The sequence below is a fragment of the Lycorma delicatula genome, chromosome 7 (assembly GCF_047948215.1).
Source record: "Lycorma delicatula isolate Av1 chromosome 7, ASM4794821v1, whole genome shotgun sequence".
Taxonomy (NCBI): domain Eukaryota; kingdom Metazoa; phylum Arthropoda; class Insecta; order Hemiptera; family Fulgoridae; genus Lycorma; species Lycorma delicatula.
Window position 1 is genome coordinate 110,374,071 of NC_134461.1, and position 26,956 is coordinate 110,401,026.

General features: G+C 28.6%; 2 protein-coding genes across 8 annotated transcripts in view; one reads left to right on the plus strand and one right to left on the minus strand.

The window, feature by feature from the left end:
* LOC142327272 (testicular acid phosphatase homolog) overlaps positions 1 to 19,761 on the minus strand; it is a 36,502-nt gene extending 16,741 nt beyond the window's left edge. For 3 of the 5 annotated variants that reach the window (XM_075370162.1, XM_075370163.1, XM_075370161.1), the window contains exons 1-7: positions 19,572 to 19,761; positions 11,769 to 11,867; positions 10,695 to 10,940; positions 7,036 to 7,215; positions 4,752 to 4,878; positions 3,130 to 3,335; positions 313 to 460 (exon numbers count right to left, since the gene is read on the minus strand). In XM_075370162.1, the coding sequence (XP_075226277.1) occupies positions 314 to 460; positions 3,130 to 3,335; positions 4,752 to 4,878; positions 7,036 to 7,215; positions 10,695 to 10,940; positions 11,769 to 11,867; positions 19,572 to 19,679 (1,113 nt within the window). In that variant the 5' untranslated portion in view covers positions 19,680 to 19,761 and the 3' untranslated portion in view covers position 313. Of the gene's footprint in view, positions 1 to 267; positions 461 to 3,129; positions 3,336 to 4,751; positions 4,879 to 7,035; positions 7,216 to 10,694; positions 10,941 to 11,768; positions 11,868 to 19,472 lie in introns of those variants that run through there. The other 2 variants (XM_075370160.1, XM_075370164.1) reach the window with 2 other exon arrangements.
* A 1,573-nt stretch (positions 19,762 to 21,334) lies between these two features.
* The window catches only part of LOC142327835 (testicular acid phosphatase homolog), a 36,722-nt gene continuing 31,100 nt past the window's right edge, over positions 21,335 to 26,956 (plus strand). Inside the window, exon 1 of one of the 3 annotated variants that reach the window (XM_075371175.1) lies at positions 21,335 to 21,486. The gene's annotated coding sequence lies outside the window, so the exon portion shown is untranslated. Of the gene's footprint in view, positions 21,552 to 26,956 lie in introns of all 3 variants that reach the window. The other 2 variants (XM_075371176.1, XM_075371177.1) reach the window with 2 other exon arrangements.

Here is a 26,956-nt window from a genome sequence, read left to right on the forward strand (position 1 = left end):
TGAAAATGCGACTACACAGTTTGAACATGTACTCTAAGGTCATACATTTATTTTAAAATTCTTGAAAAATTTATTTTACAGACCTATTATATTGTGAAAATAATTACTCTGTGATGAAGCAACTATGATTAAAAAAACCTTATTATAAAATAAAAATCCTTAAAATTTTAAGTTCTTGGTCTTTCTTACAGACCTTCTTTCACATTAATTTTGGGAATTAGTGAACACTCCCACTTTAATGGGTTTTTATGAATGTATAAATCTGGGTTTGTTTCGATTATATTTATTACTTTACATATTAAATTTACATACACTATAAATATGAAGTGCATTCTTTGACCCAGTTGGCAGGTATAACATCCTTTGTTATTTCAATGAATGAATGTAGTGAACAAGGTTGTCCACAATTACCAATTTTCATGACTGATATATTTGAACCTCCAGCTTCAGCATACAGCATCTGAAAAAAAAACAAATGATTATCAGTAATATATCATTTGTTACTTTACTGATATATCTGCAATTGCATTTTTTTGAAAGTAGGAAGGTTGGTAGTTTCAGATTGAAGGGATTGGGATAAAATTATAATGTGAAAATTATGACTACATGGAATTGCAAGAAAAAATACTGTTTTGATGGTAGGAGACTATTATCAAGCATTTTCTTTATTAAAAGTAAAGTATAACTTATTATTTAATATTTACGTTGTATTTTATTATTATAATTTCCTCTTTACTATAGTATAATACTTGTGGTTGAAGAAAGAAAACTTAAAATAAAAAGAAAACATTGTTCAGATCTGCAGTTATTTCTATGAAAACACATAAGAAACATTTTCAGCTTCCTCAGTTAAAATACTGACAGGATATAAAAAAAAAATCATAATGTTTTAGACTTTAACACTATGAAGTTTTACAAGAATTCTAATTCTAAATATATGATATTCTGGTTGATAAATAAATAAAAAAACTAATAATTCTGTAGATTCATTAATCCATATTTTTTGTAGTATTATGAAGGATTACAAATATTACAATTGTCTAAGACTATACAACATTTTTTATTTATGTTTACAACCAATATAGAACAAAATATTTCAAAATAATGTCATTATGTATTCTATAAGTGGAGAAGTTCAACTCCATCTGCATTTAATAGTAAGCATCATGTAAATTATTTCAATATTTAATTACTTATCTTATTGATTTAATTAAAGTATATTATAATTTATTTTAAATAGTTATATTCCCTACAAAAGTAAATGTGTGTACAATTGGTTTTAAAATAAACGCCTATGTTGTATTGAAATAATTGAAATACTGTATTAAAAATGTTAAATTCACATTATATTTTTTTTTTAAAGTAGAATTTATGTAGGTTTTATTAAAACACTGCAACTAAATAAAACTACGTGGGTTTCAGATGAGTCCCATAGGTTTAGGACTATGGAATTGAACACTTACAAGCATTAATCACAATCAAGACAATAGAAAATACTGTCACACTTCACAATAAATAAGGTTTTTTTGTTGTTGTACAAACAATGTGGTATGCTTTATTCCTCAATTGAACTTCGTTAATGGGAAGATTAAATGGTTTAAACTATTTTTAAGCTAACTTTTCATTTTCAGGTTAAGATTGTATTTTAAAATATATTTTTTTAATTGAAAATTGTTTTAATTTTTATTCTGCTGAATCTTGTAAACACAAGTACAATCATTTTTTGTGTTTAATAATTATTGGTTATCTATTATAATATTTTATTCTCTGTATTTCTTTTGCACTAATTTTAAAATTAGTTCTTACATTTACATTATCATTTATTAATTCATTTGTATCTACTGATGATTGTTCAACAACAGAAATCCGCATCTAATTTTTATTTAAAAAATAATAAAACAATATATATGTTTGTTTTTATAGTTTCTGTTGCAGTAAGAGAAGTAAAGAAATGTTTACCAAATTTCAAAATTTTTTATACATACACATACATATATATTATTAGAATCTGAAATTATTTATGTATATAAAACATTAAGTACCTTAAATGGAAATGAAGAAAATAAAATTTATACCTAAAAATTAATTAGTTAGGTACTTTCCTTTGATTTTCCTGTTTAGCCTCCATTAACTACCATTCAGATAATACTTGGAAGAATGAGGATGATATGTATGAGTGTAAATGAAGTGTAGTCTTGTACAGTCTCAGTTCGACCATTCATGAGATGGGTGGTTAATTGAATGAAACCCAACCACCAAAGAACACCAGTATCCATGATCTAGTATTCAAATCCATGTAAAAATAACTGACTTTACTAGGACTAGAATGCTGGAACTCTCGACTTCCAAATCAGCTGATCTGGGAAGATGCGTTCACCACTAGACCAACCCGGTGGGTTAATTAGCTAAGTACTGAGATACAACCTTCATTAGAATTTAACAATACCTGACTACTGTAGAATACACATGACAATAAACCAAAATTTAGGCCTATATTAAAATTATTTTATCAGTATTTAAGAATGTTTTAATAATTAAAAATAAATATAAAAATTGCAAACTTTTTAAAAATCAACTAGAGCATATTGTAAAGGTGATATTATATAAAAAAATTTACCTACATTTGAACAAACATTTACTTTATAGCAAGTTTCTTCTTCAAACACCAAATTTTTAGGAATTTTTCAAATTTTTATTCACTTGTTCTGGAGCAGAAATTACAAAATAAAAGTACTGGGCTAAATTCTGCTTACTGTTTAATAGTCATCATCACTAAATGAAGGAGTAAATATTGATGTAAATGCAAGAACAAAAGTTAAATAAATGAAATAATACAAAAGAAATATTGACAATAACAGATGATCATAATTATGAAATGCAACAAAAGCAGTAGTTATACATGTTTTAATAAAATTCCATTCATTTAAAATTTTACAAACCAAAAAATAATAAAGATGAAACAGAATGTCCTAATTTTATTAGAAATATGTCTTATTTGATAGTGCTAATAACATATTTCTTTTCCTATTCTTCTTTAAATAGCATAACTTAAAGTAAAACAAAATCCAGAAAATTACTTATACTGACTGTATAATTAAATATTTCACATAATTAAGTATTTTTACTTACTTGTACAAAAAATCCTGCAAAAGGTATTTCATGCAATTCCATTATAATTGCATCACCTGGATTGACAATCTTTTCAAAAGTACCTAATCCACCGAGATTTGCAGTCATTGAAAAGTCATGACCACCATGTATAACAAATTTTCTCTGTGATGAATTTTTTTCTGCTACTTCCGTAAATTGTTTATGCAATTCATTTATATAAGGACCTATTTTATTTAAATATAATATTAGCAACAGTTCTCTAATCACAAGTTGTTCAATTTTCTTTAGAGTAATTATATATAAGCTACATACAATTTATAGTAATAAAAATCTGCAAATACATTTTTACAAATTACTTTATTAAATGTTATTTCGTATGACACAAGGTCAGTTGTAAAACCATTCCTATTATAAATATTTAGACAGTAATACATATCTTTCAATTCATCATACTGACAAAAGCAACTGCTCTTTTTGATACACTCTATTTAACTAACATTTCTTAAGATATGTGAAATGTAACTTACATAGTCCCATGGAACCAGCTCTGAGCACAAGCTTCTTTGTGAAGAAAATTTTATTGGAATACCAGAATACTACATAACTAAGAAATTATAGTAGTTACTATAGTTTCTCAGCTCTGAGATAAATGCATTTGAAAAATAATAGTTTTAATGAAAGTTTCAACTTGGTTTTCCTGTTGAAATATTTGGAGAACATACATATTCCATTTTTATTTTAATTGCTGTGTCCACCTCATGTGTTCTGACATATAACATATCAAAGATCTTTAATCGTTTAGTTTCCAATTTTCTCAAATGTATTACTTATATCATATGGTCATCTAAGTAGGGGATTAAATAATTTTATTTATTTTTTTGGTTGATATAAGATTAATTTTACTACAACAACCTAAATGAAATGCAAGCAGATTTTGTTCTGTTGAAAGTATGTAATTTTTGTCCATCATTTTACCAAGAAATAGAATTTTTAAGAAAAGCCTAATAATATTAACCATGGAAAAAGTAGATTTATAGGCTGCAAATTCAGTGACTAACAATTAACACATGATGCAGTTATAAATACTGTGTAATATGTTTTTTGCTGCAGCAGTTATTAATACATTTGATATGTGCACTTATAAACAGTTTGCTAATCTAAATAGTTAGTAAACTGCTATCATAATGCAAGTATGGTTATTGAAAAACCATAAATCCATGATTTTTTTCAATAATCACAAATTGATTATTGAGAAATTTAAAAAACCTAGTGCATCATCTTTTACAAGCCACCCCTTTAATTCTTCAATCAGCCCCTTCATCAATCCATATCATCCTTCTCTGAATTAAAGAAGACGGCAAAAAAAAACATTAACAAAACAAAAGCATTATGCACATCTCTTTCAAGGATGAATAAGTGTTAAATGGAAGATTGTCTTCTTGGTTTTAGTCTTTGTTAGCTTTGGGAGGCAATGAGAATTTCTAATGTAATGTGTAAAGATGTTTGTTACATTTTCTACAAAAATTTTATAATTTCAACAATCAACTTGTCAACAGATATAGTGAAATGTAGAAATTGAAAAATATGCAAGAAAAAAATTTTTTTGATGTATATAAGATGCATAATAATATTGTACTTACCAGCAACTATTTTCAACATTTTATCTGTTCCTACAATCAATGAACGAAGTACTTTTGCTGTAATTTGTGACATTTTTTCTGGATAGACAGGTGAAGCCCAATATGGCAGTTTACGATTATTATGTGCCTAAAAATAAAAATTAATAATACAGAAAAAGAAAAAATGTAATAATAAATATTTTACTTTATCATACAACTTTTATAAATTGTTTGGATTTACATATTTTGAGAATAATATTGATCTAAAATTGTTTTTTCTAAAAGCATAATGCTTCTAATACACTTAAATTTGACAAAATATGAAATGATGGTCATTAAATTTATTTCATTCAAATTTTTTATTTACATAGTAAACCTATTTATTATATGGTAAAGGAATCATTCTATAACTTTATATCAGCCTTGTACTTATATGGTAATATTCATTCAATCTAACTGGTAAAGGAGCATTTTCTTTGCATTTTATTTACCTTCTATAGCTCAGTATTTCTGTGGTTGTGTACAGTTGTTGAAAAAACTGAAAGGAATAAAAGAACTCTTGAAGGAGACTTTTATCTAATTCTTAGTTGTATAAGCAATAACGTAGTAAGAACGTAATAACGTAATTGCTTGGCCCAAATTGGTCAAGATACAATGAAAACTGCAGTTCTGATGCCATTAAATTAAAAAAATTAAAAGATCAAGAGGATAAGACTGTAGAACAAGGTCACCCTCAATATCTCAAAATTTTGCCTAATTAAGGTATTATTTTTCTTAGGCAAATTTTTAACAATTAAAAAATAATAATATCTAGAAAAAATTCTTTGCATAATTGTACTCCCACCCCAAAAAAAATATTCTTAATAAACTATTGGCAAAGTGGATATACAGCATCAATAGCATCCCCTCTCACCACAAGGAGCGTTAGTGTAGCTACTATAGTCGTCTATTATATGGTGATGTCACCAGGTGAGCAGTACAGTTAAATAATATTTAAAGTGGCCGCTAGTACCGCCACACCCTCACGAATTAAATATGGTATGCGCGCGCTTTAGTTAGAATCATTAAATTTAATAAACAAAAAATATTATGTTTAAATAAAATGATAAATATTAAAATTTTTCAAATTAAGTTATGTGTATAAGCCATGCATCAGAAAAAAATCGCATGATGGGAAAGTTCTACAACTGTGTTGTCAACTTTTTCTGTGATAATAAAAGAAAGCTATCAGGCTAATATTCTTCCCATTTTTCTGTATACTATGCTACCCTCATCTACTGCATTCCCAAATATCCTTCCTTTAAACTTCAAATCTAATACTAATCGAATAGTCACTATACAACTACCTTCTTCTTTTATTCAAAATTTTTTGTTGTGTTATTCACTTGTTTCAATAATCTGTTAACCATTTGAAGTAAGCCACAAACTTTCCATGTGAAGAGTGGTGTGTCAAATATACAGTGTTGTTTCTCTGTTACAATGACAAACTTAAGATATAATCTTTCTCATAGCATGGTTATAACATTCAGCTTACTCTCAGTTTGAGATCATGTTGGATACTTTAATAAATCTGACCTGAAAAGAGCAGATTGCTTAGTTTAAATGCACATTTTTTATTAGTATAAGTGTTCTTTCTCTTTTTCCTGTTTAGCCTCCGGTAACTACCGTTTAGATAATACTTCAGAGGATGAATGAGGATGATATGTATGAGTGTGAATGAAGTGTAGTCTTGTACATTCTCGGTTCGACCATACCTGAGATTTGTGGTTAATTGAAACCCAACCACCAAAGAACACTGGTATCCACGATCTAGTATTCGAATCCGTGTTAAAATAACTGATTTTACTAGGACTTGAACGCTGGAACTCTCGACTTCCAAATCAGCTGATTTGGGAAGACGCGTTCACCACTAGACCAACCCGATGGGTATTAGTATAAGTGTTCTGGTTACTTATTAAGCTCTTCTTTTGTTCCAATATAAGAAAGAATTAAGCTTTTTTATTTTGTCATCTCGTTTTTCGTCATATAGAAATTATTATGGATTTCTTATTACAGTATCAAAATAAGTGGACATAAAAATATGCTATATTAGTTTTTAAGCATACTGACTGTCCAATTTGTTATAAATAAGATAACAAGAATTACTTACAAAATAAAAAATGATCCACCTCAACAATATTTGTGGTTTAATCGTCAAGAATTTATTTTCTGTTTAAAAAATCAGGTATAATGGTAAATGCAATATTTCTAAACAGTAGTTTGAATATAAAGATAAATAAAGAAAAGAGCTTCTATAAATACTAACCAAACATTCAAGTATATCCCAAGTTGTAAAAATATCATACATTCCACTGATTTGTTTTCCTGCAAATAATGATAAATATGTGTAAACATCCTTAAAACCTTTATCATTTGCTGTTGCTGTGTTGACTGCTTTTTTCTGCTCACTTTTAAACAATGGACATGCAGTTTGTGAATTTATAATCTGTAATATAATTTAAAGAATACAAAAATCTTTGTTTACGATTATAGATTTAGAAATAATTAACTAATCCTCATTAGACTATTTATATGATAAATAAAATAATTATGTTACCTTTACCATCAAATGAATAGGTTTTATAATTACATAATGTACATTTTCTGGTCAGAACTTTAAAATAAAAACTGATAGTTGAGAATAAAACTTCTTAAAAAAAATGGTATTCCGTGAAAATAACTAATAGTGCCCCATAAAATTAGAAATAAGTTATTTTATGGAATAATCCGCAAGTTAATGATCGCTATCCAGGAGACCTGGAAACTGTCCAGAAGATAGATTTTTTATACCTTTATTTATGGTAAATATAACAACAGGAATCTCATGAAACCTGTTTCATATATTTACAAAAGTTATGTAGAATATGGATTCAAGGAAAATTAATGTTTTAATGAGTATTGGCTGAATTAATGAGAATGTGTATCCATCTGTATGTATGTTCTAATAAGGAGTATTGAATTATCATTCAAGACATCTGTGGAATGTAAAACAGGATATAATAATAGCACAACATGCTGTTTGCAAGATGTAAACAGGCTCAGTGGATTCACTGCTTAAAAAATTTTCTTTGGTCCTGATTTCATTTAGCTTTGATATGTGCACATCACCACTGTTTTGTTTGTTTGAATTCTTCATAATCCTGTAGTTTTTAATTTGACAGTGATTTCTGAAAAATTTAAACAATAAATGAAAAAGTATAATTTCTTAATTTTTAGTGTACTTTTTCTGAAGTCGGTTTTATATTTTTTTAAAAGTTTATTTAATTTAGTTACAATAGCCACCACCTTCAAATATTAAATTTAGATTTTGGTAGGAACAGCAGCCCAGGCTGTTTGCAATAAGTATCTCAGCCACCAGACTGATACTTTTTTATTTTTTTTTTTACAATACCCAGACAGTTACTACCATATTTAATACAATACAGTGTCTCTCCCAATAATTACTAGAAGGTGCTACAAATAGAGCCAAGGTAGTTTTTGGTATAATTGTATGGTTTGTATTCATGGTAACGGTAATTATATCAAGGAAAGAAAGAAGGTGATAAAGGGGGTAATTAACAGAGGAACAGCCTTTTATTAGTGCAATTCATCATTTTGCTATTTACTTTACATAGTTTCAATTTTTCCTAAAATTAATTCAACTGTTTTCTAATTCATAACCAATAACACATTAACCAAGTAGTGAAATTCAATCTTGATTGAATTTCACTACTTTTCCAGTTGACTAAAGAAAAAAGAAGAATCCATCTTCTTTATCCCCTCCACAGAAAAACTCTCAGATATGAATTACTACAAAATTATGAATAAATTGGGTGTAAGTAAATAAATAACTAAATAAATAAATAAACAAACAAACAAATAAATTAATGTTACATTCAAATAATAATTATTTAACAAGAGAACAGTATTTGTTTTAGTAGTATCAAAACCCTAAAAAATGAATATTTTAAATAGAATTCACAAATAAAAATAAAAAAAACGAAAATAAAAATATAAGAAACATTGTCCATCTTTTTCTTTTTTCTGTTTAGCCTCTGGAACCACCATAAGGCATTATTTCAGAGGGTGAATAAAGATGATATGTATGAATTGAATGTAAATGAAGTATAGTCTTGTACAGTCTCCTTATTAGTCAGCCTTTACTAGGATTTGAACCTTAAAACTCTCAGCTTCAAAATCAGCTAATTTGCAATGATGAATTAACCACTAAACCCCTGGTGGGCTAAGAAGGAGTACTGCCCTAGTCAATCTCATACTGCCCACAGGTACAGCTATTGTACAGTTTATTTGTACTGTTTTTAGGCTGGTTTTATGCTTTTGATTGGGAGTGCCAAATATTATTAATACTTCAGTATCTAATTATGATGATTGAAATAGCTATCTAGTTTTAGGTAAGCTATTTTTATTTTGTAAATATTTTTTTTTATCTCTTTCTTGTTTCCCAGTTTTTTATTGATAACCTTTTGTTTTTGTACTTACTTTTTGTATTTTACACAGCTTAATTTCAAATAAAACATTAACAGTAGAATTGTTAAAAGTAGTCTTGTTAATTTCATTAGAATTCAAAATATTAAACATTGTGATAGAAGCACTTTACTCTGAATTATCCATAAATAAATATTTTTTATTTTTAAGAGCTGCCCCAGTAATAATGGATCAGCATACAAAATACACAATTAATTATAAAATAAAAAATAGAAGTTCTTAAGTCCACATTAATAAATTAATATATAAATACCTGTAATAATAATTTAAATATATAAAGATACTAAATAAATAAATTACGATTGAAACTGTTAATAATAATTATTTAAGCATATACACATTATACATATTATTTAGGCATAATAAACAAAGACGCAGAAATTTCAAATTTATTTATTTTTTATTTTTAATTAATATTATTTAAAACATAGTAATATTGTTTCTAAAAGAAATTGTTTAATTTTATTTTAAATACATTGGTAGGAAGATCTGTTATATGGACCGATAATTTATTAAAAATCTCAGGGTAAGTGTAAAAAAGGCACTTTTTGTAAACAGAAATATTGCGTTGTCACGTAAAAAAGTTTGGTTTTCAGGTTTGATAAAAAGTGGATATTGCTACTTTTTTAGAATTAAGTGACTGTAGAATTACAAAGGTTGCATGTTTATAAATAGATTATAAACAGATGGATACGTTAAAATAATTTATTTATTATATATTGATTTATATGACTCATAATTATGGATGCAAAGCATTGATCTGATAAATACTGATACAATGATCTGTTACAAATTGTTGTATCTTGAAAACCTATTCCGACTTTTGAAGGAACCCCACAAGAAGAGATGATATTATTCTTCAGAGAGGAATATATATAGACAAAATAAAGGTTTAATAATGATGATAAGCTTAGAATTTTATTAAGGTACTTCAAAGCAAAACAGTAATATTTTACGTTCTCGTAAATTTATTATATTGCACTAATAAGCTTACTTGAAGTGTAATTTTTTTTTTGTTACTACTAGTTATCATTTTTTGCATTTATTATGCAGTAAACAGTAATTTTTTTTAACTCTTTAATTGATAGTGATACTACTACAAATATGATCTAATCTAATTCTTGACAGTCAGTTTAATTTCTACATTACTATTAGTATCAAAATTACTGTGACTGTAATAAAATTTATTTGCCTAAATTTCTGTATCAGTTTTATTATGGTTATAAAAATTAATAAAAAAGATTAATTAAACAATACCAAAATTTGAAAATATCTGCTCTCTCTTTTTAGACATTTATAAATACATATTACTTGCCCTTGTCAGAGTTGTTAGAGATGATGAGTCATATTATCCAACTAGGATAGTAAATCAGAGGTTTGATTCTTTCTCTGATGATTCTATCATCTGTAAATAAATAATTTTTATTGAAATTGACTTACCATTGATTTATCTATTACATTGTCATCAATGGCTATTGGAACTAAAGTTGCTGGAATTTTATCACTCCAAAATTTAAATCCTTGTGTATTATACAAACCAGCGAGAAGTGACTTCATACTGTTTTTTGTTCTCTCAACTGGTGTTGATGATACATATATTTCTCCTGGGAAATAATATGGACTAAGAAAATTTTTATATCTTCTTCTTAATACATTACCTAATTCAAACATTTTCTGTTTTCCCACCTGTAACAAAAATGTTAATAAACATAACATAATAGATTCAGTAAAACTTTATTTATTCAACCTAATTTAAAAAAAAAAAAATGATTTAAGTTAATGAATTACATTCAATTTAAATGGATTTCAAAATTAATTATTTTTCTTAATTTTTTTATTATGATTAATGAAGTGATTCAGTAATTGCCAGATCTTTGCTGTATATTGAATCTAAACCTGGTTAAATCTATTGTTTTGGCTGAACTCATTGGCCAAAGAAATAGACAACTAGTGATCCTCTTTCTAGAATATTTGATATATGATGCTTCCTTGACATCAACTACCTACAAAATGTCATATTTAATAGAGCCTAACATATGCTTTGCCTCAGTTGTCTCAGCCACCTTGTTCTTATGAACTGCAAAGAAAACAGTGGTAAGGTGTAGAAAAAAATTAGCCAATTGGTTTCACAAAGGAGTAATTCTATCCCTTTCAAATTTTTTTTATTGATTAAAATCTGTTTTTGATAAACAAATACAGATTTGATTATTAAAATTTTCAAATATTGTTAATAATAAAATTTAAAACTGTTAGGTTACAAAGAATTTAATCCACTCTCTCAATCACATTTACTGTTACAAAGTTTAACATTTAATAAAAAAAATAATAACAACAGAAGCTCTTTAGATTATTACTTGATTTCTAGATCCCTTGACATATAATGGATTTTAAATGCATTATAACATAAAAAATGAACAATATTTTCAGAACAGTTTGCACATGAATAAATATATTGTTTTATATGTCTAATTATTTATGTATTTGATTGAATTTAAATTATTTAAAATGCCAAACCTTTGTCAAAATACCTGGTCCATCTGACCAATGGATCTTCCCAAATTTTGATTTTAATTCAGGTACTACCAATGGTGTTCTAGCTCCATGTCTAAAAAACTGTAAGGAAAAAATAAAACAGATATTATTAATTTGTTTTTTAACTGATTACATGAGGGCTACTCCAAAAACCGTGAAACGCATTGATGTTCAGTAGGCTACTAGAATCTACAATCTTACTACTTATTCAATCTGCCTTTCATTTCATCCAGTATTGATAAAACGAGCTTCTTGAAACCTGTAATTATCATTCCCACTAACAATTAGATGGTTAATGTGATTGGATTTTTCAAATGAAAGGACACAGAATTATCAAGCTTTACTGATTATTGTAAAGGAGTCTCACAAAGAGTACTGTTCTACTGCATGATAATGTAGATCCAACAGCTTTATTTAAGCAGTTAAAAGTGGGAGATGCTTTTACCATTCTCCTACAGCTTTAATATGCCAGTAAATTACTATATTCTCTTTTCCAAGATTTCTTGTCTAGCTAGTAAAACAGTGCTTTGAAATATATGGGTAATCCATGATTGGAGTTAATTACTAGTCGGGTACTCTGATATTGCATTTATTTGATAAGGTTTAGTTAAAGTTTATATCATAGTATGATAGGTGCCTTAATGTGGATTCCGATTGTGGAAGTCATGCGGGTAACTTTTGTATGTAATAAAATCATTTTCTTTATTTTTTTCTTATTTTTAATTTTTACAGTTGGAGATCAATTTTGAAATAGATGTTGGATTATTTATTAACAAAATGAAGTATATACTTACCTGATTATTTCCTTTTATTTTCAGCTAACATCATTATTTTATTGTTTATATTTATAATTTATGACAGTTCTGCAAACTGTCAGAAATGTGAAATCAGTTCATTCTCTTTTTATATTATATCTACAAAAGTTCTATTAATTATCTAGTGAAAAGAAAAAAACAAAAACATCTTAAATATTTATAATCTACTTTCATTTTAAATACATTCATCTTACAGTTTCCAGCAGAACCAGTACTATTTTTCCATATATCTCCATTAGATCAATACTTGAAGGCTAAAACTTCACTTTATCTGCATAGAAGTTTTGATTGATTAATTGAAACATTATTTTTCTGATTCATATTACCAATATGTTTATGATATTATATTTTCAGTTCTACTTTATCAATAAGAATTAGGAGAAGCCAGATTGATAGATTAGGGGGTGAGTGCTTGGACAAAACATTTTTTGTGTAAAAAATATGTTTCCTTAAGAAATTTCTGGGTCTTTTAGTACAATCATGATTTGTAATTTCATTTAATCTTAATCTATTTATTTAGATTTCAATTATACTCCAGTTAATTTCTTCAGCTAACTAATTCATAAGGAAGAAGACTGTAATATGTAATGATGGTAAGTTGATAAAAGGTTTGTAACCATCATACATTCAGTTAATGAGGTCATATAAAAGCACAATATGTAATTATGTTTTTTATATATATATATTATCTCCTGCCACAAATGGTTACTTGCATTTCCAATAACAGTCAATCTTTTTATTTCATGTTTTTTAGAAAAGTAACCAGAGGCAAGAGCAGCCAGTCACATATACTAATGAAGTCAGTGGGTGAGCTGGTTGAGACACAGTGCCTTATACCTAGCAACCCCTAAAAAAGATTGTAATTCAAAAACCCAAAAATGTTTTTAAATATTTATCTGAAGAGATTTGCAAATCCAAATCTATTGAATATCTTGTTTAATATAGTCATGATTGGGAAAATTTACAATCATTGTTCAAAACCTTTTTACCTTTTTGCAGTCCTTTCCAAGATCCAATTTCAAAAAATCTAGAAATAGGTTTATTAAAATGAAGATTACACTCACCAAAAATCAGATTTGCAGAATCAGAACAAATTGCAGGATTTAAAAAATAAATTCAAAAACCATTTTAATCCTTGAAACTCAGATTTCAAAAATTTAGAAATTGGCTTTTAGAGATATTCACATGAAGATTACACAATATAGAAAATCAAGCTGCTATTTTTATTTGTTACTGAGAGACTAAAAAAAAAGTAAATTTCATTGTTACTCCAATTTATCTCTTTAGACTTGGAATTTCAAAAAATCCTTTCTTAGTTCAGTTACATTGAAAGAAGAATATCAACAGAAATTTTTATTAATTTATCTTCAGTAGTTTTTGCTAGGTGTTGATTATGCTATCAATATGTTGTCTTAAATTTCAGTAAGACCTCTATTGAAATTATCTACTGAAAAATATCTTGAGAGCGCCTCACTGTAAGAAAGGAGCATGAGAATTTAGCGGCTCACCAACTAGCAGCCTGAATGAGAAGTGCAGCACCATAACAGATTAATTTTAATAAATAATTTTTAATTTTTAGAAACATTTCTGAATAAACTTGATCTATTAGACTGAGAGTGTATCTGATGCATGCAAAAGTTAGCCTTCAACTTACTAACAAATACCCTGTTTGAATTTTGAATATTGGACGATTGTTTGCAATGATATTTTAATCGGATGATATTATAAGAGCAGCCTATGGGCACCCAGTTTGTTACCAGTTGATGGTACTAGCCTCGAAGAGGTACTTGCATCACCTCACCACTCTAGCCTCACATGTAGTTCCCACAGGAAGCCCATTATTAACAATTATTAAACAGAATTTTTTTTAATTTATTCAATATTATTATATTTAACACAAATCTAATTCCATTATTTTTGTAATATTATTCATTTTGTTGATTCAAATCATTCAGTTCAAACCCAGCTTACACAGTGATAGAGACTCACAGTTCACAGTTCATTAAAGTTCTAAGTTACTGCTTCAACCGATGAATCTCCACTACTACGTACTACATACATACATATATATATATATACACATATCAAAAATAAAAGTATAAAAACAGTTTATCACCAAGAGTACAGAATTCAATAATATGCATATTGTTTTTTCGTAATGGCGCTTTTGAGGGTTTCCTTCATCATCAGTTAAACTTTTTCTTCTAAAAATCATATAATGCATATTATAAAATTAGATAATGCATTTTATATTATAAATCATAAAAGTTATTACGCTACTATCTAACCATTAAAATGACAACTTTGAAAAAAAAATTAAATGTATAAAACTAACAATAATTAAACTAAAAACACAGAATGAGTATTTTTTCTCTAACTAGGAGAATATACAGACAAATTTATAGAAAATCGAAATAAAACAATAATGGCTAAAAAAAAGTATATCAATGATCTGTTCATGCTGCACATACTCTTTAAAACATTTTTCACACATCTTACTGTCACAACAGTGCTTTCACTCACCTATCACATAAACACATGTAAATCTATGTATTTTTTCCAACTGCCAGTGAGTCGTATTATGTGATCGAAAGGCAAGTATTTCTCTAAAATTGCAATTATATTTTCTAACTACTTTTAAGAGAGATTAACCACTCACTCAATCTAGAAAATATTCATTCTTTTACTAATTTTTAATTAGTAAGTAAACTGGATTTTCTGTTTATATTGTTTTACCATTCTTAAGTGGTAATTTAACTGTTCACATTTAAGTAGTGCTAATGATACATACTATTTAAATCATTTTATTATGAAAAAAGGTTTATTAATATTGTCATTTAAAAATTATTTAGTCTGTTGTAGTTAACCATTGCCAACAACTATATTCTCAAATTTTAATTTTCAAAATAAAATTGCCTTTTCATGCTTATTAACTGTTCACTCATCATCCTTATTGTTAAACGACGGTCTGATCCCACAAGAACCCTCACACGCTCAACATTTTGCTTGTTTTCATGAGATATATGTTTACAAATTAATACTATTTAATACTTGTTTTTAATCAAAACAAACTTGTGCGAATAATAATAAACGCACAAGATAAATTTTTTCATGTTATTCTTCATCTGATGACAACCTTATAATAACAGATTTACGGTAATGTGTACTAATTAATGTAAAGTGAAGATTGATATATTTTGATGTAAATAAGGAGTCAATGTTATATCTGCAGTGCAGGGTCTGAAACCACATTTATCTGTATATTTATGTGAATTTTATTCACTTAAGAAAATTTGCAACTGTTTATATTGTACTTAGTATGGAAATATAACAACTACTTTACATGACTGTAGAGTAAATTGTAATGCTTGTTAAATGATCTTTCTTTCCACTCAAATTATTTTTAAAAAAAAGTTTATAAATTCTATTCCATCTCATCTTAAAAAAAAAAATATTGCTGATTACAATCTACATTTTCTTATTTAGCTAATAAAAATAAATATAACCGATTATATGAATTTGAATTTCAGGAGAGAGCTGATTGGGGAATAAAAGGAAAGGTGCTCTTAGCACCCAATCATAAAATCTAAAAATAAAAAAATATTTTTTAACCAGATCAGATCATAATCATATATTATGAAGATTTCACAAGAATGGTAGTATTCTATTCCATGAAAATAAAAATGAACAATACAAAGTGTTCGTCATAATACTTCTCATATACATTCCTACAGAACATGCCATATGCCCCAAAATATATTCATATAAATAAAAACAAAGTGCCACTTTTCCTAGCCTACATGTTTGTGAAAACGTTCGAAAAACAACTTTTCCCTTGTTTAATATCATCAGCATTGTGATAAGGTATTGAAAATCAATGTTGAAACATTGGAAACCATCTTTCCAACCATTCAATGAAATGCATGATTTATTAAATTCCAGGAATCGTCAATATTTCCACTTGCAAAACCACCGATAAAGAAACTAGTTAAAAGTGTGGATAGTATAATTAAATATGATTTAAACTTTCATAAAAAAATAAATTTAAAAATGATCTGTTTCCTATAACTTGGAAGTGTACTTTCAGGACATATTTTATATTGTCATGACATATTTTTTTAAACTACTATTAAAAATTCTCAAAAGCACAATTTTGTAAATTAACATTTACGTTAAAGAAATATTTATTAAAGAGCTAATGATATAACCAGATAAATTTATAATTTTCCAAAATCACTGTTTATTGTTTTCTCAAACCAGTTTTCTAGCTACTGCTGGGTCTGGGTGCATGTGTATAAGCAAGTGTAATTTCCATTACTGGCTTACCAGGCCAGTAATGTAGCTGTGGTATAAGTGTAAATGAACTGTGTATGAATATATAAGTGTAAATGAACACATGTAGTCTGGAACAGACTCAAATCGACCACTCCTGAGAATTGTGGTTAATTAAAACCCAACTGCCAAAGAACACCAATCTGCAGTCTAGCATTCAAATCCATATACTGCCTTTAAGCTTAAATAAGGTTGGTAGGCTTACAAATTTAAAAAGGGAAATGGATAGGGTGAATGTGGATATAGTAGGAAGGGAAAAATTGTGTAGGCAGGCCACGTTTAGAATATGTAAAACAAATTGTTAGGGATGTAGGATGAAGAGGGTATACTGAAATGAAACGACTAGCACTAGATAGGGAATCTTGGAGAGCTGCATCAAACCAGTCAAATGACTGAAGACAAAAAAAAAAAATAAATACTGCCTTTACAAGGACTTAAACCTTGACTAGAACTCTTGACTTTGAAAATCAGCTGATTTTGCGATGAGGAGCTTAATCATTAGACTAACCTATGGGGTTACAGTTTATATTATTATAAGAGTTAATTCAAATCAGGACCTAACAGATGAATTAGAGAGGCTAATTCTTTTATCATCAATAATCATATTTCTTCTGTGAAAATTGGATGTCAATTTCTAAAGCCTTTTTTATAATTTCTTTTTTTTTATTTAACCCTTAAAAAATTAAGGTTCAAACACAGAGATAGAAGAACAATTGCTAACATTTACAGGAACCAAACAGCAACAGTAATAATTGAAGAACATAAGAAAGAAGCCGTAATAAGAAAGGGAGTCCAACAAGGATGTTCCCTATCCCCATTACTTTTTAATCTTTACATAGAACTAACAAAGAACAATTTAGATTCAGAGTAACAGTACAAGGTGAAAAGATAAAGATGCTACGATTTACTGATGATGTAGTAATTCTAGTTGAGAGTAAAAGGGATTTAGAAGAAGCAATGAATGGCATGGATGAAGTCCTATGCAAGAACTACCGCATGAAAATAAACAAGAACAAAACAAAGTAATGAAATGTAGTAGAAATAACAAAGACGGACCACTGAATGTGAAAATAAGAGGAGAAAAGATTATGGAGGTAGAGGAATTTTGTTATTTGGGAAGTAGAATTTCTAAAGATGGACAAAGCAGGAGCAAAATAAAATGCCGAATAGCACAGGCAAAACGAGCCTTCAATCAGAAATATAATTTGTTTACATCAAAAATTAACTTAAATGTCAGGAAAAGATTGTTGAAAGTATATGTTTGGAGCGTTGCTTTATATGAAAGTGAAACTTGGATGATTGGAGTACCTGAGAAGAAAAGATTAGAAGCTTTTTAAATGTGGTGCTATAGGAGAACGTTAAAATCCAGATGGGTAGATAAAGTGACAAATGAGGAGGTGTTATGGCAAATAGATTAAGAAAGAAGCATTTGGAAAAATATAGCTAAAAGAAGGGACAGACTTATAGGCCACATATTAAGGCATCTTTGTCACTTTAATATTGGAGGGACAGGTAGAAATAAAAAATTGTGTAGGCAGGCAACGTTTGGAATATGTAAAACAAATTGCTAGGGATGTAGGATGTAGGGGGTATACCGAAATGAAACGACTAGCACTAGATAGGGAATCTTCGAGAGCTGCATCAAACCAGTCAAATGACTGAAGACAAAAGAAACTCTTTAGCCAGTTTTAAGAATCAATATTTCAGAAAGGAAATTGTTAAGACTGAACTAGAAATTTTATTTTACATCTCTTAAAACAGAAACTTGCAAAAAAATTAATGTAATATAAAAGTATTATTATATAATCAATCCATAATTTGATATTGATATTAAAAATTCAGCAAAAGTTAAGAGTTGCTGAAGAACTGAAGCAATGCGATATTCATTATTGATGTCCAATAACCTTAATCTCTTTTTTAAAAACAACAAAAACAGAATAAGTTTTTTTTGAGTTCAAAATTTAAGAGGTGTTAATAGAACAAAAATAATGTAATATTAAATATTAATATAAAAATTCATTAAAAAAAATTTGCTGCATTTGTGTTTTAACATTATGTTTCATGTTCATATTTTTATATTAATATTAAAATTCCTATTTTATTAAAATAATTTTTTCTATGAATTAATTTTATTATTTTCTTGATGTTAAGAATTGTAAAAATTCCTTTTTGGTCAGTAGATTTGCATTTAATTGGCACAGAGTGATAAAAAATATGTGTTCGACAAACTCGGCAAATAATGATAGAGGAACTTCACTCATTTTATTGAAAATAAAATCTTACTGCTTGGCACTAAAATTGCTTAAGTTTTAAATTATTAAGACATAGCCCTGTTAAGAAGATTAATAAAAATGATAATGTCAAAATTAAACCAAAACAAAAAAATCAACAGCCAAAAATATATTATTCTACAGAAGTAAAAATAATTTTTATATAAATGAAAAATAAATTTTTACTTATTTTAGATTTAATAATATTTAGAAATATTTTTCAAGCAAGGCTGTAAAATTTAAAACATTTTATATATAATTCTACTTACAATTATATATAAGTTTTACATGCGATACTAATATTTATATGGATATGTGTTTATATACATCAAACTAAAACAATGTTTCATGGATTATTTTTAACTTACTACATTTACTGCTTTCAGTGAAGTCGAGTCTAGTGTAACATTTGGGTAAACAGTAATTGAAACAACATAAAAAATAAACGTTAAAAAACACCAGAGCTTAGTCACCATTTTGAAGTAACATACCTTTACACAGTAGAGGTTTAAATGAACGATTAATGATATTAAATTTAACAAATAAAAAGCAAATGGGAAAAACATTTACATCAGTGATTACTTGATTTAATAACATGGTGCATGCTCAGTTGTTAAAAAAAGTATGCAAATATATATTCACCTACAACTGTGTGAGAAATAAACCATAATATGTGTGATTCTAATATAATACAAGTGTACAAAACATGTGTACACATGTCAAGGAATGAATATAAAAATACAAATGTATTCATTTATTTGCTAGTTGTTTACTTATGACGTAAGTGAATTCATCAAATTCAATACTAAGATTTATCAAAACAAAGCTGTAATTAAAATGCTATATCATGTCACTATTGATGAACTAGAGAATAAATTGTAATGGTTAATAAAGTTATAAATCTATCTGTATGATTTTAGAAAAACAATTAAAAACAAATAGCATTTCAAGTTTAAAGTAATATTAAAAATAATTCATCTGCATAATAAATTTTATGAATTTAAAATAATGTTCTCAACTTTCTTAGCTAGACAGAATTTCAGGAGCACAGCTTATTGTCAAAATAAGCCACTTATTTCTTAGTTTTATAATAAATTTTAGAAAAAAGTAGAATGTTCTCAATTCTACAACCAGATTTTTTTTTCTCCTCATCAAATGAACTTATTATGAATGAATTTGTTTTTATTTTGTAGAAAATATTTCTCTGCAAAAATAACTTTCCAGATAAATTAAGAAGAAAATAAACCATTATAAGCTGTTACAATAAATTTTTCTTTTTTTTGTCATCATTACTGAAACATTTGATTGTTATAATAATCATTAAACATATGATTTATGACAAGATGTCATTCTAAAACTCAAAGTATTTTTGCATGAAAATTCAAGAAAATTAATTAGAGATTAGGATGAAAACTGTTATACATTTATGCACTTCAGAGAACCTTAGTTAATACTTTGTAGTAGTATTTACATGCTTATGTAGTTTCTTTGAATCAAGACACAGGTCCCATTTTATTTTTATTATTATTCTTATAAGCCAGTTCATATTGTAAAGAAATAAAGCTAAAAACAAAACAAACTTTTTTTTAAAAATGTGAACCAAGTAGAAAAAAAACACTATTAAAATATTAAAAATAATACTCCTTACTTCTTTAAACTTCAATTTGTTTAAGTCATCACAAATTAAAAGTTACTTAGGTGTTGGAAGTTTTTTCTTGATGGCAACTTTTGTTTTTTTGTTACTTAATACTTATTTTTAATATACTTTTTCAATTTAATTCATCAACCACTCATTCGATATTTTATAAATGGCGCCACTATGATGACACTGGCGGTATTTTTTTCAATATTTTGGTCAAGAATTTTAAAATAATTATCTTTTCATCTAAATCCCGAGACCGAACCATTTCATCAAGATTTAAATTATTTACATCGGTTATATCACGACTGCTCAGATATTTGTGGTAATTTATTATTATTATTATTTGTGCTTAATATATAATGGGGTACAAGTTTTTCTTTTTTAAACTTACATTTAAATTCTGTTAGTGTTGCAATTTAATACTAATTAATTAATTTGCATCTGTCTACTGATGAATAAAATGTAATTATAGTTTTTTTTTTTGTTTTAGTTAAGAAACTGAATGTTATCGTTAAGCTGCTAGTATAAATTTTCATCGCTGTTAGTTGAGAATAGTCGGAGCGCGAAATTATTCGAAGTTTTATGTGAATGTTGAGATTGTATTTAAAGTTACAGTTTTTTTTTCTTTTTTTAATTGAGCGGCAAGTATCATAAAATGTTATTGCCTTTTGTATAGTTTATTTTTACGTTTTTCAACACAGTAGGTGTACGGTTTTTTTTATTAATTTTGAAAATATATTAATAAACATTATTAACCTATAAACCATTAATGGTTTATAGGTTAGTCGCTCGTCAAGTGAATCCATTTTGAGTTTATTGCTTTTATTTCTAGCATTTACGTTCATTTGCATAACGTCATAATTTATTGTGATTTCTATTTTTATCACTTACGTTTTTTTTTCATTTCCATAAATAAATTAATCGTGTTTTATATATCACATCACTGGTCAATAATCTTAGGATGATAATTTTGTTAACATTTTTTATCTTAAACTAGTTTAGTTAAAAATAATAATCATATTATTCATATAAAAAATAAAATTTTCAAATAAAAATAATCATATAATTCGGAAATATCACACATTCTTTTATGACAATTATGTATATATTCTAATTATTTGAAAATTATTATTATTCATTCAGTAGTTATAATAAAAATTATTCTGCTATTAAATGTTTTTTGTTTGGTTTTTTGTGTATTTTATTGTGACGTCTATTGTGGAATTATAAATCAAATTCCGGGATTATATTTTACTTTATAATTTAACTATTTAAAAAAAATTCATTTAAGATGAAATTAATATACATAATTATAAATTTTAACTAATAGGTTACACAACAACTTCGTTTTTATAATTTTTTTTTTCTTAAAAGATGATTATAACATGCATACAGAAGTGTTTTTAAACATATGATAAAATATTTTTAACAGATAATTTAAAAAATGTCCAATGTACAAGTTACAAAACACAGAAATATTAAAGCCTAATAACTGTATTAAAACTACACTACTACATTTTATTATTGCTCATAGTACTTTAATATAAATTCGAAGAATTTATATACGTTTTTCATAATTAAAGAAGCAATACCTAAGTAATTGAAAAAAAAATTTATGCTAAATGCTGGGTTATCAAAAAGGTTAAAAAGAAATCAAGATAAGCCTGCATATCTTATGCATATCAGATTGACATTTTTATCATCTGTCGTAATTCACTAAAAGAGCAATAATTTGAATGTTGCTCTTCATAACAGGATGAATTACATCCATCATTAATCAGTATTCTTTTCTTGGATTTTAAAATGGGTTGATTATTGTCAGTATTCATCTGTTGTAGCTTAGTGTTAGTAGTAATTAAACATTTTCTTGTAATTTTTTCCCTTACATGTTTATCTTAAGAAACGGGGACAAATGTTTACAGTGTTACTGACATTAATAGTTTATCACATTTGGTATAATTGTTAGTATCTTAATTTCCAAATCAGTTGGTCATAATTTTTTCACTCTGAAAAATTAAACAAAACAATGACTTTTGGGTACTTACGTATTAACGCCACCGCAGCTACAGCTTTATTTTGCAACAGTTTAATATTTCACTGTGATTTAAAGTTCTTATCTAACAAATCATAATATGAGCAGTAGTAATTTTTTCAAAAGTGATGAGCAGCAATATAAAAAATTGCTATAATTTGAAAACAAAAAAAAATTGTTTAAATAATAAATTTCATTCCTGGAATCGAATGGAAGAATTAACCAATTGAACTAATAACCATTTATCCATATTTTCAATGGACTCTAATTTCTATTAAATCTCATCCTCATAAACCCCAGACAATATGGAACAAATGGGTGTAACACAAAAAAAATTATTAATTTTTTTTTTTAATTTGACAGATACTAAACAAACAAATAATGTATTGAAGAGCATGATAAAACATGTTAACACTTTAAAAATATAAAAATTGTAAACTACTCTTTCAAATTATATGAAATTTTTTTTCTAAATGACCTTACAGAGGCACTTGCAGCACCTTATTTATTCAGTGAGTTCCCATAAAGTTACTGACAACCGTAGTCTGGAGTAAACAAATTCTACATTAGACAGACTTGTGTATATAATGGTTTGTGTGTGTGTGTGTGTGTGTGAGTGTCTATATATATATATATATATATAGGTGATATTTAACTATAGAAACAGCTTTATTCTGCATATCTGAGAGGTATTTAGAGGCAAATGGGGTTCTACATATTTTTAAAAAAATCTGCGTTGTGGTGGGTTTTTTATTTTTGTCCGCCATATTGAATTAAACTTAATTTTTTTAAGTAGCAAGGTGAAGATATGACACATGATTTCGATTTAAAATTTTACAAGAAAAACAATCGTGAAATCTATTTTTTTCTTAATGACTTCGTTATCGAGTTATAAGCATTCAAAGTTGCAATGACGGATAAATTGCGTTAAAAATAAAACGTGATAAAACACGCGGCATGAACAGTTTTATTGCATTTTACAATCATAATGTATACAATAATGAATTTTAAACAGCGCTATAATATTGATAATAATAAACAGTAACTAATAATTAAAAACAAATTAAATGTCTATATCAACTGATATTTTCTAAACAAAAATTAACTTCCAGTGTTAATATTAGTTGATATTTGTTGCTTATCAGCTGTTAATTTGCAACAGTGCAATTTTTAGGCCTTCTTTCTCCGGCTAAATTCCTCTTTAGTTCGTCTTCTGAAGGCTACTGGATCTCGGCAATATTTATATCTCTAGCCTCAGACTTTCCCTGCGTAACAATAGTGATCCATTCTCTTGTTCGTTCAAGTACTGATTTCAAAATATATGTTCTCCGAACCTCTTGTACTATTCTACAGATTTTTTCATTGCTCTTCGTTGTTGTTTCTGGAGTTTTTCTTTTTAAATGTATTTGTCGAATTACATTCTTAGTTTTCTCTCTTTTTCTTATTTTCACACTTTTCACTGGTGTAAACTTCACTACGCGTCACAATATAATTATGTTTTCAAAAGAACCACCGATATGGGAGTAGTACGGAAATAGGAGTACGGCGCCAGGAAATGACTTCATCCAAAATGGCGGACGGCCGCCATCTTGTCCGCCATCTTGGAAGATGGCGGACAAAATGGCGGTGGTCGGACATTTTGGATTGTGACGTCGGCGGCGCCGTAGCCCGCAGTCTTTCCAACCTGTTTTTTTTTTGGGGGGGACGTTCCTCGAGGATGACCCTGGTCGTCGTATATCGTGCACCGGGAGGCGGTGCCCGCCATCTCTACGACGAGAACCTTATCGTCGTCGTCGTCGTCGTCGTCGTCGTCGTCGCCTCGACGGCGGACGTTCCTCGAGGAAGATCCGAGCCGTCGTAGTCGTTGCAGCGGGAGGCGTCGTCCGCCCCGCTCGAGGTCTTCGTTGTGGCTCGTGCACCGGGAGGCGGTGGCGGCGTTGTCTGCTGCGCGTGTGTTTGCGTGTGTGCGTCAGCGGAGTGACGGAGAGGTGTTTACCGTGCTAGATGCGACGCTCGACTGAAGAATTGTGGGACCGACGTGGACTAAAGTTGTCCGGTTGACCAATGGCAGCGTTGGAATTCAAATCGGCGCATGCGCACCAGCCGTTAGTGTGTACGTGCGAACTGGAACGTCATTTCTAATAAGAGCGGATGCGATAAAGAAATTTTTTGATAATTATCGAGTCACTAATACAAACGTGTGTGTTGTTGTAACCGGTTAAATCCGGTTTTGTCTAGATCTGTAAAATAAAAAAAAAGTTATGAAATGCATTTATGTGTTGAACACTCTCCTCACCATTCGCGAGTGTAATTCGACAACAGATGGTGAATCTGACATTGGATTACACCTCAGGCCTTGGAACCTTCATCCAGTAATGATCTCTCTGCGATCGATGTATTCACTTTCAATAACAGATTGCGAATGATTAAATCACACATGTTTTTTCACTTATATACAAACACAACTAGACCTGATAATTATCAAAAACATACAGATCCAGACACAACTGGATTTAACCGGTTACAACAACACACACACACACACACACATTTGTATTAGTGACTCGATATTTATAAAAAAAAATCTTATCGCATCCGCTCTTATTAGAAACGACGATCCAGTTCGCACGTGCGCACTAACGACTAGTGCGCATACGCCGATTCGAATTCCAACGCTGCGATTGGTCAATCGGACAACTTTAGACCACGTCGGTCTCACAATTCTTCAGTCAGCGGGCGGACGGCGCCTCCCGCTGCAACGACTACGACGGCTCGGATCTTCCTCGAGGAACGTCCGCCGTCGAGGTGACGACGACGACGATAAGGTTCTCGTCGTGAAGATGGCGGGCACCGCCTCCCGGTGCACGATCTACGACGACCAGGATCATCCTCGAGGAACGTCCCCCCCCAAAAAAACAGGTTGGAAAGACTGCGGGCTACGGCGCCATCGACATCAAAATCCAAAATGGCCGGCCACCGCCATTTTGTCCACCATTATGACAAGATGGCGGCCGTCCGCCATCTTAGATGACCTCATTTCCTGGCGCCGTACTCCTATTTTCGTACTACTTATAGGTAGCATTTAACTTATGCTTTCTTTCAAATTTTTTAATACAAACTCTTTCAAAAAATCCTTTTTTACAAATTTTACTACTATGCCTGCTGAATTTTCTTTCTCTTGTTAACCTTTGTCATCCATCTGTTATATTCTTAAGGATATCAATCTTATGCTTTCCTAATTTTAATGACCATGGCTCCCACACCTCCTTAAATATCAGGCATTAAACTGAAAGGCATAAAAGGCTTAATATTTTAGCAAATAACATAAATTTTGATAAAACTAATATTAACGGAGATATAATGAATTGAAAAATAAACATGGCCGCCATTTTGTAGTTTGCAAAGGTATTTCATTCCTGATTTTTTGCTAATTTTAAAACTTTATTACCCAGAGCTTACTAAATATTAATGTGATTCGTCTATCCGAACTTTATATATAAACTTTTATATAAAAATAATGAAATGGTGGACAGGGTTGAACGAAGGGGAAGTTGACATTTTTCCTAAGGAAAAATTTCCTTTTTGTTTAATTTTACAAGTAAAATCCGAAAAAGTATAGCCAGCCCACCATTTTAGAAACACTCTGTATAAGTGATTTTTTATGTACGTTGGCCTGTTTGAAGATTAATAATTCCGGACTTCGTACACCAATTTTCTTCAAACTTGGTAGAAAGATGCTGTCCTCAGAGGGACATTAAATTAAATAAAATATTCTATTGTAATTTTTGTAATGTAATTAAGAAAAGAAACGACCGCTGTTCGGCCTGAGATGTGGAGGAAACTCCTTATCATGTATTTTTCTGTTGTACGAGATTCCAAGATGCACGGAGGTGCATGCTGGATGCCCTGGGTCGGGTGGACATGTTCAGACCTGAGGATTTTCAGCAGATAATGTTTCATGGTGTGAAGCAGTGAACTATTATTGCAAATTATAATAGAAAAGTTTTAGAAGAACTCAATAAAACAGAAAAACTCGTAGAAGACGGCAAACATTAGCGCGGCCTGCAAGGGAATGAAGG